This window comes from Castor canadensis, chromosome 3 (genome assembly GCF_047511655.1).
Source record: "Castor canadensis chromosome 3, mCasCan1.hap1v2, whole genome shotgun sequence".
In the NCBI taxonomy this organism is placed as follows: domain Eukaryota; kingdom Metazoa; phylum Chordata; class Mammalia; order Rodentia; family Castoridae; genus Castor; species Castor canadensis.
Window position 1 is genome coordinate 114,947,642 of NC_133388.1, and position 13,769 is coordinate 114,961,410.

The 13,769-nt window shown below is 37.0% G+C and overlaps 1 protein-coding gene across 8 annotated transcripts in view; it reads left to right on the plus strand.

Moving 5' to 3' along the window:
- The window catches only part of Sntg1 (syntrophin gamma 1), an 825,003-nt gene that overhangs the window by 509,585 nt on the left and 301,649 nt on the right, over positions 1 to 13,769 (plus strand). For 6 of the 8 annotated variants that reach the window (XM_074068515.1, XM_074068519.1, XM_074068513.1 and 3 more), the window contains 3 exons: positions 11,925 to 11,982; positions 12,726 to 12,769; positions 12,865 to 12,906. In XM_074068515.1, the coding sequence (XP_073924616.1) occupies positions 11,925 to 11,982; positions 12,726 to 12,769; positions 12,865 to 12,906 (144 nt within the window). Of the gene's footprint in view, positions 1 to 202; positions 400 to 11,924; positions 11,983 to 12,725; positions 12,770 to 12,864; positions 12,907 to 13,769 lie in introns of all 8 variants that reach the window. The other 2 variants (XM_074068516.1, XM_074068517.1) reach the window with 1 other exon arrangement.

Consider the following 13,769-nt stretch of genomic DNA (forward strand, 5'->3'; position numbering starts at 1 on the left):
TTATTTACTTTTTCTTGCTTAAAGCATCTCTCAAAAAGAACAAACTTGTGAATTTTTCCCTTTGTTTTGTTTTTTGTTTGCCTCTCAATAGAAAATCAAGGCTTTCTGTTTACTTTTTCTCATTTTCCACAAAAGCTATATCTAGACAAAAAGACCTCTAAAATATACATTCATAATCACATATTCTTCTCTCTGTTTTCAGACTGACCTTTCTTCCTTTGAAGTGATCAGACTCACCAGTTTCCTTGTGAAGGGATCCTGCACCACATGTTTCCTGGCAGTCTAGCTGGCTTTTCTCCCAGCTCCAAGCTCCTTTCTCCCCCTGTGGCCTTTCTGGGAGACTATGGCTTTCAAGGGCTCAGCCCTCCATTCTGGACCATCCAGAAAGTCACAATTTCTGTAAATAACTTTATTGTCTCCCACTGTGCAGCTGCAGATATCACCAAGGTTTTGCATTGTAGAATCCAATAACATTATTTTTTGCCCATTTTTCTTATAAGAACTACCTTAAAGATAGTTGATGTAAAATAATGGGAGTACAAATCATATTTCCTCAATATTATGTACATTCTGGTTTATTTAAAATCAAAAGAAATGGATGAAAATGACCAGGATCAAAGAAGTATTTTCCTAATATCAAGAGTTAGGTATTAATAGTATCAAATTTTAACAAAAACTATACCTTCACAATAGATATTTTCATTTCAGCTTTTTAATTTATAGGTAAGTCTATAAAAAACCCACATGCACTTACATTCGCACTATTCTATTCTTGAATTCTTTTTAGTTGAGTCTGGTTCACTATGTTCCACCAGAAATAAGGTAGACATGTACCTTTCTAACATAAAAATAGGAAGATCACAAATTGATTAGCAATCTTTATTTCAATATTATAGATTAATCCCAAGAATTAGGCAAAACCACTGCACAATTTTCATCTGAAAGACCATTAATTTTTTTAATTAAGCAATTTTTGAGATAGGATTCACATACTCTAAGTCTACTCATTGACAGGTGCCCTTCATTAAGTTTTAACATATTCATGGATACAACCAACCACCAATCCAGTTTTAGAAAATTGCCTCACCTCCAGAAGAAAATTCATATCCTTTTTTTTTCTCCTTTTATCATTTTTACATTTACTTACATGTGTATATATTGTTTGTGCCACCTTCCCTCTCCCTCTCCTCCCCTCCAAAAAAAATTTTTGACTTAAAAAAAAAAGAGTGTGGTAGCTCACATCTATAATCCCAGCTACTCAGGAGGTGGACAGGAAGATGGAGGTTCAAGATCATTCCAGGGAAAATGTTAGGGAGACCTTATCAACAAATAAGCCTAGTGTGGTGGCTGTTACCAGGGATGCCAGCTACAAGCCATGCAGACAGGAGGATCATGGTAATGTTGACCTGGACAAAAATGAGAAACCCTAGCTGAAAAATAACTAAAGCAAAAAGAGGGCCAGAGGTATGTCTCAAGTGGTAGCTACCTGTCTAGCAAGCACCAGGCCCTGAGTTCAAAAAAGAAAGAAAGAAAAAAAACCACACAACTAGTTTTGAGTAGCTACTATATATCATTTAACCCTCATAGTGGTTTTGTACTTTATCCTTTTGCCATCGGCTTCTGACCTCCACCTCCACCTTTCTCACCTCAGCTCGAAGCAAACAAGAATCCATATTTTGTCTCAATAGATTTCCCTCCTGGGGACTCAGCTGGAGGCAATCACATAGAATATGGAAAATGCTATTAGTTTTTGTCCAAGGCAAAGTAAGTGATTTTTGGCTGTTTAAGATGACCTCCAGGGCGATAATGGTTCTTCCCACAGTCTTTCAGGGAATCTGTCTAGATTATCCTTGCACCTGCCCACCAGCTCTTAACCCTAACTATCTTGTTGGTACCTGCTTACAAGAATTTTCCCTATTCTAAATGGAAGAATAATTGTGAGGTCTACATTAGAAATCAAAGAGACATGGAAGAGGCAGAGAGATGGATCATACACTAGCACAGGATTTATTGTTCAGGAAGGAGCCCTGCAGAGGGGGACCACAGCAAGAGAGTTGGAGCCCACAGCTGCTTACAGACTTGGAGTAGCTATAGGAGAGCGGTCTGGAGGGGAAACCTTGCTGGGTGGGAAAATTATTCTGGAGTGGAGTCAACTATTGCTAGGGGAAGCTAGAAGAGATAGGTGATGATTAGGTAGATAAGTTGCTCAGCTCTGGATCCCCTGGGAAGGTGGTGGCTTGTCATTTCCTTGAGGCTGGCTGTGGTCCTTTCAGTGGGTGGTGGTATGTCAGTAAGCTGCCTGCAAGAGTGGGGAGTCTAATCCTAAGGTGGCTTCTTCTCATTCACCCTAACATTCCTGCCTTTTAGGAATGGGGTGCCGATATTTCTCTACCCATTTCCCGCTGAACGGGGGCATTGAAGTCTTGGGGGCATTGAGGTCTTTTAAGGGGAGGGGGTGTCAGAAGGGTCTTCTTGCTTTAGGTGACTGTATCTGACCTGTTGGAGGAATAGAACTGAGTTGATCTGTTTATAGTATCCTGGACAAAAGCCTAGACCATCTGGGAAACAAAGAAAGAAAGTGTTTGAAGAAGGCAAATTCACAATGGTAAAAAATAAGGGGTCCTAGCAGAAGGAAGACCCATGGCATCCACTTAGCCCAGGAAGCCCACTGGGCTTCCCAACTGTCCATTGTTCTTTGTTGGATATTGGCAGCATGTTCCCAAAGTCTCTTAGTGGTGTCATGATCTATCCTGGACTGCTTGACACAAAAGCAGCATTTTTCCTGTAAAAATGGCATGTTTTTGAGTGGCAACATGTATAAGGGAATAAGGCCTTTAGGAGATAAAGTGAGACATGTAGTTAAATGCACATGGGCCAATAGTTATCAGCATGAGAAGGAAAACCAAGGGATCTTGAGGCACAGATATTGACTATAAGTTTAAGTAGAAAAAAGAATTGGGACCAAAGGACAAAGATATGTATACTTAAATTGTCCCAGCCACAGGTGAGACTGGATTAGTCATAATCTCAGTTATGGTTTTTGAGAGAGGTTCTGGAGTTGTTATCTGGATATTGCTCCATTCTGAGCAGTCTGTTGTTGGGGGTAGTTTTAGTCCCTTGCCATAAAGATGTTATCAATCATTCTTGTCCTTTCTTGATTCCAAGGTGGCTGCAGGAGAGAATGGCTTAGAGCAAAAGACAATAGATGAAATGGAGAGATGCCATGTCTTTCTGTTTTAAATTAATCTGTGGTCCCAAGTAGGGAGTCAGTGCTTCTCAACAAAAGCAGTCCAAGTACCTGGGGAACCAGGGACTAGAATCTTTTGGCCAGTGACAAATACAGGTGAAGGGGGCAGATAACTGACAGCTAAATCAAAAGTACTTGTTTACATATAAAACTAGAAATACCTTTATAAAGTAGAATACAGAGTAAGTAAAAGTCAGAAAACTCCCAGTTAAATAGACTGCCTAGGGGAAAGTAACTACATGAGCATGGATTACTAAAAAAGATAAGTTTGGAGCCAGCAAAAGTATTTTTTATTCATTTAAATAGAAGGCCTTGGCCTAAAATATGCATTTGTCTTCTGTCAGAGGTGCCTGCAATGGCTTGGATATCTATAAGCCTTGAATAAGATCACTTCATTAAAGCCTCTTGGCTTTAGTAAATTTTGTGAAGTCTGGTACAAGTGAGTCCATCTAGATTGTGACAGCTTTTTCCCTCTTGTTTCCAAACTGTCACTGAAGAGTCTCCTCTGAAGATTTTGTCAATTAACCATTTTGGCTAATGAAAGCCCCTTGATGCCAGAATAGCTTTCTTGGATGCTTTCCCGGATGTTTTTGATGTTGGAGGGGAGGGACCAGGCAGGTCAGGTGAGAATCAATGCCAATTAAGACTCATTTGGCCAAATTATATGCAACAAAAGAGGTTTAGAAGAATTGGACTTACCTGGCATCCATTTTTAGTTCTGTCTGGATATAGATGATATCATAATGACTTAAAAATGCTGCAGAATGTCAACAGACAACAGTTAAAAGTTTTCTAAAAAGCCAACAAAAGCAAATATTTAGAAGGCTGACTTGATTGAAAAAATAAGTACATGTTAGAATCATTTTTGGGGGGTTGATTGCAAATGCTCTAGGGAAGGACCCAGACTGCAAATGGCAGGGCTTAGAATAGCCAGGGTTAAAAGACTGAAAAATAGTTTAAGAATTGTCAGACTACCTAGTTATTTTCATTGCAGACAACATTTTGATTGACAGCATTAAAGAGGCACCGCTAAGTGCTCCTTGTTACAATTAGGAACACATGGACACAATATACCTGCTTGGTAGTTTTTTAAGCTTTGCATTTTAGAAAGCTTATATATTTGGGGAGTATAAATCCATTACAAAGGAGCTGGCAACAATTACTATCACAACTACATAGATGTCAGATATATGCATTAGTTTAGCTTTTTTTTTTCTTCTTTGGAGTAAAATTTAGAGTTTTGGCTAGTAAGATAATAGGTGAACAGCACTGACAAAAGTCAAAACTTTAGATTTCTTACAAGGTAGGGCCTAGTGCCTATAATGCCAAATAGTCTTATTTCCTGATACATAAGTACATTTCATATATATATTACCACTTATTTGGCTAAGACAAATATAGGCTAGGTTTTAAATAGCAGAATTGTCCAAATGGCAGGTTGTTCTGAATGTTACTGATTACAAACAGCAGAACTGCCAGAAGTTTCATTAACCATTTTATATGCCAAAGGTTTGGATGAAATATTTTTGGATAAAAGAGAGCTTTAGCTGGTCATTTTACCTATATTAAGCTGACATACTTTTAACTCTGGAAATGTTTGTACAATATTTAGATAAAATCTAGACATATAGCTCTACATACTTTTAGTCATAAATCTATATAGTGTACTAATTGTGCCAGAATTACCCAAAATAATATTATCTGTTTCTCACAGATAAAAGAAGTTATTTAAGAGACTTTCACATGAACAGATGCTAAAATGAACTCTGATTTAGTTAAGGTTTAGTTTTTTAAGTATTTAAAAGTTTGACAAGGTCAACAGAAAACATGAGTAATCATTTTGATAAAATCTTTCCTTATGACAGTTTTTTATAGACCCTACTCAGAGTAGAATAATTTTAAGATAACCTTGTTATTTTATGAACATAGAGAATCAGTTTCTAGTTTCACATGACCTTAGAAAATCTTTCAAGTAACTCTTAGATGATAATCAACTTAATCACATACCTAAGCTTTTATGAGTTCCAACTATTATACACTTTTAAGACATACTCAGAACTTATATGTGACGTTCTGAACCTTCTGATGATTTGTCCTTATCCCTCTTCCATTAGACAAACCTGTTTACAAAATCCTTTTTCATTTATTAGCACTTTCTTATTTCCTTTAGCTTTTTCCCAAAAATATTCCTAATACCTTTTTATATCCTTTAGAGACCCATGAAGAAAGGCAATCTTAAACTGTTTTTCTATACAATAAGTAACTAATAAAGACAAAATTTGTTAATGGATCTAATTATAAAAAATTGAATGTAAATTACACTTACACAAGATGAAACAGATTAAGGTTAATGTCCATAAAATAATGCCCATATTCTAGTTAGACCTGATTGACATAAAACTTTGAAAAACTGGTTTATCTTAAAAATAACAGCACAAGAGGTGGGGGAGAGAAGAGAGCAGGAGGCTTTTATTTTTTCACATTAACTCCATAATAACAAGCATCCTAAAGATGTTTAAACACATGCATATGCAGAAAGTTTTAAATTAGGCATACCATAAATGTCAGTTTAAGCATGCATAGATTCAAGATCATGTAAAAATTAACTAAGTGGCCACAAATACATTGATCAGTTATTTTTTAATTTTTAGAAGAGGATTGAGGTGTGTCCCATTCTGTTCTTTTTGGACTCATTTTGGGCTGCTTGATAGCTGAAACATGCATCAATTCTAGGAAAGTCTTTTAAGTTAATCTCAGTATCTAATAAGACTGCTGCCATAGCCATCAGATTTTTGTCTCTAATAAGATAATCATACAATAGACGTACACAAAATTCATACAATTATGCACAAAACAATTACATTAGTTCCAAGTATACTCTTATATATTGAAGGCTTTAGATTTACTTCTAGAGGTGTTTTTAATAAACTCTAATAATAGTTTACCTTGGGCTATGGTAGCTTTGTTATTAGCCAAATCTTCATAGTAATTTTAGGGAACCTAGTCTTGGTGTGATGCTGGCATTCTGTATCCTTTGTCTGGACAAGATGCATGAAGGGATGTACAAGCCAATCTTCTTATTTTATACTAAAAATTTGTTTTTAAATTGGAATTTGTGTGACAGTCTGGGAAAAGGGCAGGCAGTTGCAGTAAAAAGGATTACATCACCATTGAAACTGGTGTTAGTAAGCATGGAAAAGGTAGAATGAATTAGCCCCTCAAGACATAAGTTTAGGTAAGGGGCCTAATTGAAAAAAAAGTCCAAATGCCTCTTTGAATCTGTAGCAGAACTCAGGAAGGCTATGCTTTTGTCTTTTATTTAATGCCATAACCTAGAAAACTGAGATTTTAATTTTAAGTGCATGCAGAATTTTAGACATGGTTCTTTGGCCAGGAAAGTGAATGGGCCAGCCCAAGGTCACCATCTGCAGTGATCTGGATATGACCTGATCGCCCTCCCAGTCTTGACATGTGTGCAATTGGAAAACTCAAAAGCAAGACTTAACGGAGAAAACTGTTAGTAGAGTGTTTAGGCAGACTTAGAGAGTTAGTTTTAGGTGGGAAACCAGGAGGCTGGGACAGAAAAGTAACTCCAACCATTAGCCACATATCATTTAGATTTTCAATTGATTTTATGGTTGTAGTTCTGGGACCATGTGAGTCACTCAGGATGCATAGAGGACAGACAATGTGACTTGAACAGAACCTTTCTTTTCCTTTCTCCCTGTCTATTTCTGCCTCTGTTGTCCTCACCTGGTTGGCCAGTCTAGGAGAGGAGATTGGAACCAGTTGTGGAGGAGGAGAGCTTTCTTACCCCCCATCATGGGTGAGACAGACTTAGAAAGAAGAGTTTCAAAGTTAAACACTTTTCATACCTTGTGAGATGAGAAAAAAAAGGAAAGGATGACATAGAGCTGGGTTGAAGTCAGAAAGGAAGTTTTTAATGGTGATACAGCTTTGGAGGGTAAAGACGACACAGTTTTTGGAGGATTTTTTATTTAGAAGGAGGATCTGGAAGGAATTACAAGACTGACAGAAATTTTGAGCAGAGAGAAGTGAAAGCTTGGAGGTAAGGAACCTCTGACCATCTGCTGAAAATTTTTGAGATCATGCTAAATCTGGAAATCAAAAGGGCCCTGTTCAGGGCAATGGTTATCACTGCCTAACTTATAAAAAAAAAAAAAGAAATAACCATTTGAGTTTAATGGTTTTTGTGAGCCCCAGAGTATGAAGATTTTAGAGGATACATGCTAATGGACTGTCCTTTGGGGACTTGGATGACTTTCAACCCTTTTTGTGGGTTGGAAATTGAGTGTCCAAAATCAAGACAATTCCAGTGGGCCCTAAGGTCTGAAACTGACACAATTCCTGTGGGTATTAGAGTGAGATTGAGAGGAGGTGAACAATCCCCACAGTGTCCCTACCTAGTCAGACAGGTGTATGAGAAGGTCACTGCCAACTGCCAATATACAAGTGCATGCACCTGGATATTTTTCAAGTGTCCCCAGAAAAATAGCAGGTGAATCCATCCAATGGTGGGTGGAGGGAGTCTCTAACCCAGCTGGGGCTTCCATGATCCACAGTAGGACTAGGGAGAAACCTGGATGAAGGGGAAAACTCACCAAAATTTGAAATCCATTGTTGGGTGGAAATCCAGTGATGGAAAATGGTCTCTGGTGGTGCCAAAAACGAAAGGAAAGTGTGGGAGAGTTGTGAAAAAGGAGAGAGACAGTGGGGGTGGGGGAAGATGCCAGTTTACACACAGGGTCCGAGAGTGAACCAGGGAAGAACTGTTGCTGTCCTCTGCTTTCCAGGTTGTGACAGTGGAGAGCTGAGAGTTGAAACTACATGCTTGTCCCAGGTTTCAGCATCACATGTTAGAAATGAAAGAGCCATGAAAGAGGCAGTGCAACAGCTCAAACACCAGCACAGGGTTTATTGTTTAGGCAGGCGCCCTGTGGAGGGGGACCCCAGCAAGAGAACTGGAGCCCACTGCCACTTACAGACTTCTAGTAGATAATAGGGGACTGGCCCGGAGGGAGAAACCTGCTGGGTGGGAAAATTTTTCCAGAGTGGAGTCAACCATGGCTACAGGAAGCGAGAGAAGATAAGTGGAAACTAGGTAGATAAGTTGCTCAGGGAAACTAGAAGAGATAAGTGGTAATTAGGTAGATAAGTTGCTCACCTTCTGACTCCCTGGCAAGGTTAGATGTGGTCCTTCCAGTAGGTGGTGGGGTGTCAGTAAACTGCCTGCAAGGTTGGGGAGTTAATCCTAAGGTGGCTTCTTTTTGTTCATCCTAATAGTCTACACATATCTTTGGTTTCCAGAGCACAGGATATGATTAATTGATTGGAATAATGAAAATATTGAATTGAAATATTTGGCAAGACTTTCCAAAAACATGCTAGATCTGGTTTGATTTGTAATATCTCACAGTTACAATGACAAAATTGTTATGTATATCCTTTTTCAAACACCTTATATGGAACTCATAGCCTTGTTCCTACAGAGCATGTTGTAACATCAATTATGTTTTGTAAAAATACTGAATGATGAAGCTTTGACATCTGGGCTGCACTTTGGAACACTGCATCACTTCCCTAAGTGTTGGATCCCACCACAGTCTGGAGTAACCATCCCGAATTAATTCAGACATTCTCTAAACTGGTCACAAGTCACACTCTGCACCAGGGATGTGTTGGGGAAAGGATGACGACCTGACCTTAGGCCATTTGTACTCTACTGGAGATAATGCTTGGATCAAGTTCTTAAGTAATTAAATGTAAATCATGAACAGAATCCAGTGCAACAAAATAAATCACTTCACATCTGGAGCATCAAAGGAGGGGCATTTTTAGCTGAATCTCAAATACAAGCAGGTGCTTATCAGTTTAAGAGTGAAAGAAAACCCATTCTAGGAAAAGAGAATGGTGAATACTGATGTCCAGTAGTGTTCATAATGGACTCAAGGCCCACCCTGCACCAAGGGGCCATTAAAGATTTTAACTTTTATTCCAAGTTTAATGGGACGCTTATTACCTATTTTAAAGACAGTAAGCCCCATTGTTGCCTTGCCTGGGAAACCTTAAATTACTGCATTTAGGTCCTGAAGTAAATCTAATTACCTTTAAAAGAGCTTGGCTGCCCTCACATTTCATCTAATAAATGAAGGTTCCAATCATTTAAGTTCCACTTTTATCTTCTGAATTTTGTTTCAGACTTTGCTATCTAATCAATAAAGCTATTTTCTGAAATTAGTTTAAAAATTCAGAGTTCCAGTGCCTGATTTGAAAGCAAAAAATAAAAAACAAAAACAAAAAGCTCTCCAAACTATGTTTAGTCTATATCCATTTAAATATCAAGAAAAATTTTACATATAAAAGAAAAATGTTGGCAAAAAAGGTGTTACTTACATCTTGTCATTTAAAGACTGTCATTAATATGAGTATTGGGAACAATGGAATTATGGAGTTACCCTTAGAAAGTCACTGACTGGTGTTAAGCTTGGAGGCACACATGTAATCCCAGCACTCAGAAGATTGAAACAGAAGGTTCTCAAGTAAGTTCCAGGCCAGTATGGGTTATACAGAGAAACCCTGCCAAAACACCCCTTCACACACACACACACACACACACACATCAATCTAAACATTAAGGAAATCTTTGGATTTAGTATGGAGGTAGAGAAAAGTGTAAAGTGCAAAAGTAGGTGAAAGGAAATCTCACAGACAAGTCTGTCATAAACAATGCAGTCCTGACCCCAGAGAATCTGAACCTCTCATTTCATCTTTTTATAGTACCTTTATCAAGTAGAAGACTCATTTGATTTATCAAGCTTTTGCTTCTAAAAAATGTAGATGTATTATAAACATGCTTTCCAATTTCCAGATATCTTTAGAAATTATCAGCAATCATAGACTAGGCCTAGAAAAAACTTTTAAAAATTTTTTTATTTCAATGATCTAAAAGAAACCATTATTCCATGCACTGGGATTGTACCAATGAATAAAAAAGCTACTAAAAAACTTAATGCCCTTGCAAAGTTAATATTGTAGTTAGGGATGGGGAAAGGAGATAAAAAAAGAAGTAATAAATGCAGGAAATGAGTAAGAATTACAGTAAATTGGAAGCAAGTAAGTATTAAAGGAAAAGAACAAATGCGAATGGGGGATTGGAAATGGTGTCTTAACTAATGCATATCAAGGGTCTTAGAATGGATTAGTTCTGACTTCACTTTAATGCCCTGTGATCCTACTAATAAATCTAAAGACTGGACCATAGTTAGTATCCCACCTTCAGACTTTAGCACCTCTTTGTTCAGTGTTTGCTATGTGCTATATAAGCACTTAATTTCTGTCACTGTCAGTCACAAATCCCTCTCCCTCTGATCCAATGAGAAACAGGTTCACCTTACACAACATCAGTGCTTTAGAGACAAACACACTAAAAGGCAGAATCAGAATTAGGTCTACTAAAGCCTATGTCAGTGGCTTAATTTGCATTTAGTGAGGGGTTTGGAGGAAGAAAAATGGGTAGATGGGAATTAATGAGAAAAAAAGTGTTGAGTAGTAGCTTTGAATTTCAACCCAAATAAGAATTCAGTATTTATTATCTTACCATGTTTCTCCTTTATAATCCAACTTGGGAAGGAAAGTTGAATACTACTACTTTCTCAAATGATTGTCTACTTTGTATTTAACTATACTTAGTACTAAAAAATGGGTCTTTGTGGGGAAAATGACTATTATAAAGTAAGTTTTTGTTGGGCTGGTAGAAGCTTAGGAAGGATAAATATTCTAAAGACAGAACATGGCCAATGCCATTTATATCAGTTTTTCAAGGAGCCTTGTTAAAAGTGCTACACTTCTTTTCTACATGACAGCTTCTTCCTTAATATGCTCATTTGATTTTTCATCTACTGCTTTCAGTTTTCTCAACTCTGTAATGATGAAACAGGGTTTTTATGTAGTTATTTTGAGGATTTATTTTATTGTGTTTTGCTTAAATTTGCATTACTTATTTGTCTCCCCTACCCCCAACCCATCACATTTGGTTCAGTCACAAAGTGCAACTGCATTATTCTTGGCTATATTTTACCATGCAAATTGTTTAGCATGTGCTATCACACAAACACGCATCTAATACTAATTGGGAAATGCAGATAATTTGTTCCCATCATGCATATGCATGTCCTAATTTTGTTTATCCATTTGTGCAGGTAATGGTCTCTCTGGTCATTTAGCATTCAGAAAGGTCTCTGTACTGGGGGGCCAACATAGAATAACTTAGGCAGTGAATCTAAGTGTATAATGATCTGGTGTTTGGAATTCTAAGTAAGAATTACTATAATGGATAGCATTCCTATAGTTAGGACACTGCAGAGAATATTTATGTAAAGATATAACCAATATTTTTTTGAGAAACAGAAATTTGTTTTTATAACAAATATAAAATTTGTATTTATAACAAATATAACAGAAATTGTTATTATTAGATGTTTCAGCAAAAGTCTAAACATGTAGAGAAGTTCATGGGAACACTACTTACCTACTTAGTGATGAAAGGACCCAAGTTTATTTGAATTCTGCCTTCTTATTCTTAGCCTGTACAGTTTCTTGGCTAAAAGCTCCATTTGGGATGGGGATTAAAATATGATATATAATTTTCTCTTTCTAGGGAGGAGCAGAGCATAACATTCCAGTTGTCATTTCAAAAATCTCTAAGGAGCAAAGAGGTAAGGTGTTTAGAGAATTGCATAGTAGCTATTCCTTTGTAAATCACTGAGAGAGCTTGCACAAGTGGGATGTTACTGACTAGCTGCAGATTCCCCAGGATCTGGCATACATGGCTGAAAGGATACCTGAGTCCAACTGCTATCCCTTCATTGAAGGAAGGGCTTCTTTCACAGAAAGGAACAAAGGCAAACGTTAGCAAACCATGTGACCTTGTATGAATTAAATCTTGCATAGCTTTTCAATTGTTACAGCAAACACAGAAACAAAACAAAGGATAAGCAACATCTGTAAGGATAATTCCAGATTCTTTTTCATTCAGTTCTCAATTACTCTTCCTATGAAGCTTCATCGAGGAACCACAATGTGGATATAAAGGAAATGCTACATTCTTAAATCTTTGCTAAAATTAATAAAACAAAATGTTTAAAATTAACCTGGAGCCTCTTCCACAACGCTGATAAATCAAATGTCTACATCTTAGATATTTTCATAGAGACATCATAATTATAAGTTCATAAGAAAACTTGGTCACCCATCTAGAAAGGTGCCCAACTTTTAGCAATTCTGAGACCTGAAATGGTAGATTAAAATGGGTTGAATCAGTGTTCTGAATTTCCTGTGGATCTTTTAAGATGGTAACCTTATGAAACATTTATTTCATTTATCAGTTTTAATTAAATAGAAACTCATTCATTTGAAGGAAATAGTCAATGTGTAATCAATTGTTCTTTTTAATTCACAGTGGAACTTTCAGGACTTCTCTTCATTGGGGATGCAATTCTACAGGTATGCACCTTTTCATTACTATCCATGTGTACATCAAAAACATAAAGACAGTTTACAATTTACTACATAAAACTATGCTTTTCTTTCCATTGCAGATAAATGGAATTAATGTGAGAAAATGCAGACATGAAGAAGTGGTGAGTTTACTTTTTCCTAGTGTCTGAAAATTCCCCATGTGCAAATAAGGATCAAATGCATTAGCTAAAACTGTCATTTTGCTAATTATGAAGATATAACACCCATCCACTGTGCAATCAGACTTTGAAAGGATCTCCTAATTGATTTTTTCCTCTTAGAAATGGATAGATAAGTACTGTGAATTACAATTTGAAGAAATATTTAAAGATGGTCATTTGCCATATTTTCCCAGTTTTTCTATTAATCCCTATCAGCTAATTTCTACCCAATATATCTTTAGGTAAAATATATTTCTAAATTTTTGGCAAATGTTTAAAGGCTTATAAACAAGGCATTGATTTCTGTAAAGATGGATATAGTAGTAAGAGGAACAAATGGAAGAATACATAAAGATGTGTGTGTGCTTGTATGTGTATATGCATTCTGGTGTGGAAAGGAGGGAGGAAGGGAGAGAGAGGCAGAGAAAGAAAGAGAGTCAGAGAGAGAGAGAGAGAGAGAGAGAAAGACTGACAATATCAAGGCAGAATTAGTGTTTAGTGCTATGCAGAGTGGTCATAGAATTTTACTGTGATATTTTCTTGAATGGTTCTAAATGTGAAGATTCTGAGGCCCTAGATTTAAATATTCTAGTTTGGCAAATTTAGGTGAGCCCAGAAATTTGGATTTTTAGCGAGCATTTTAAGCCATTGTAGGTGGCTTCTAATCTTTACTTTGATAGAAAGGTTAAATAAATTCTTGGGGGGATAGAGAGATGACAAACAAAACAAAACAGAACAAAAAAACCCACCCACAGAAAGAAATGAGACAGTGATATGCACTTTGGGAACTGTCTGCCATGGTTGACTATGCATCATTCACATAT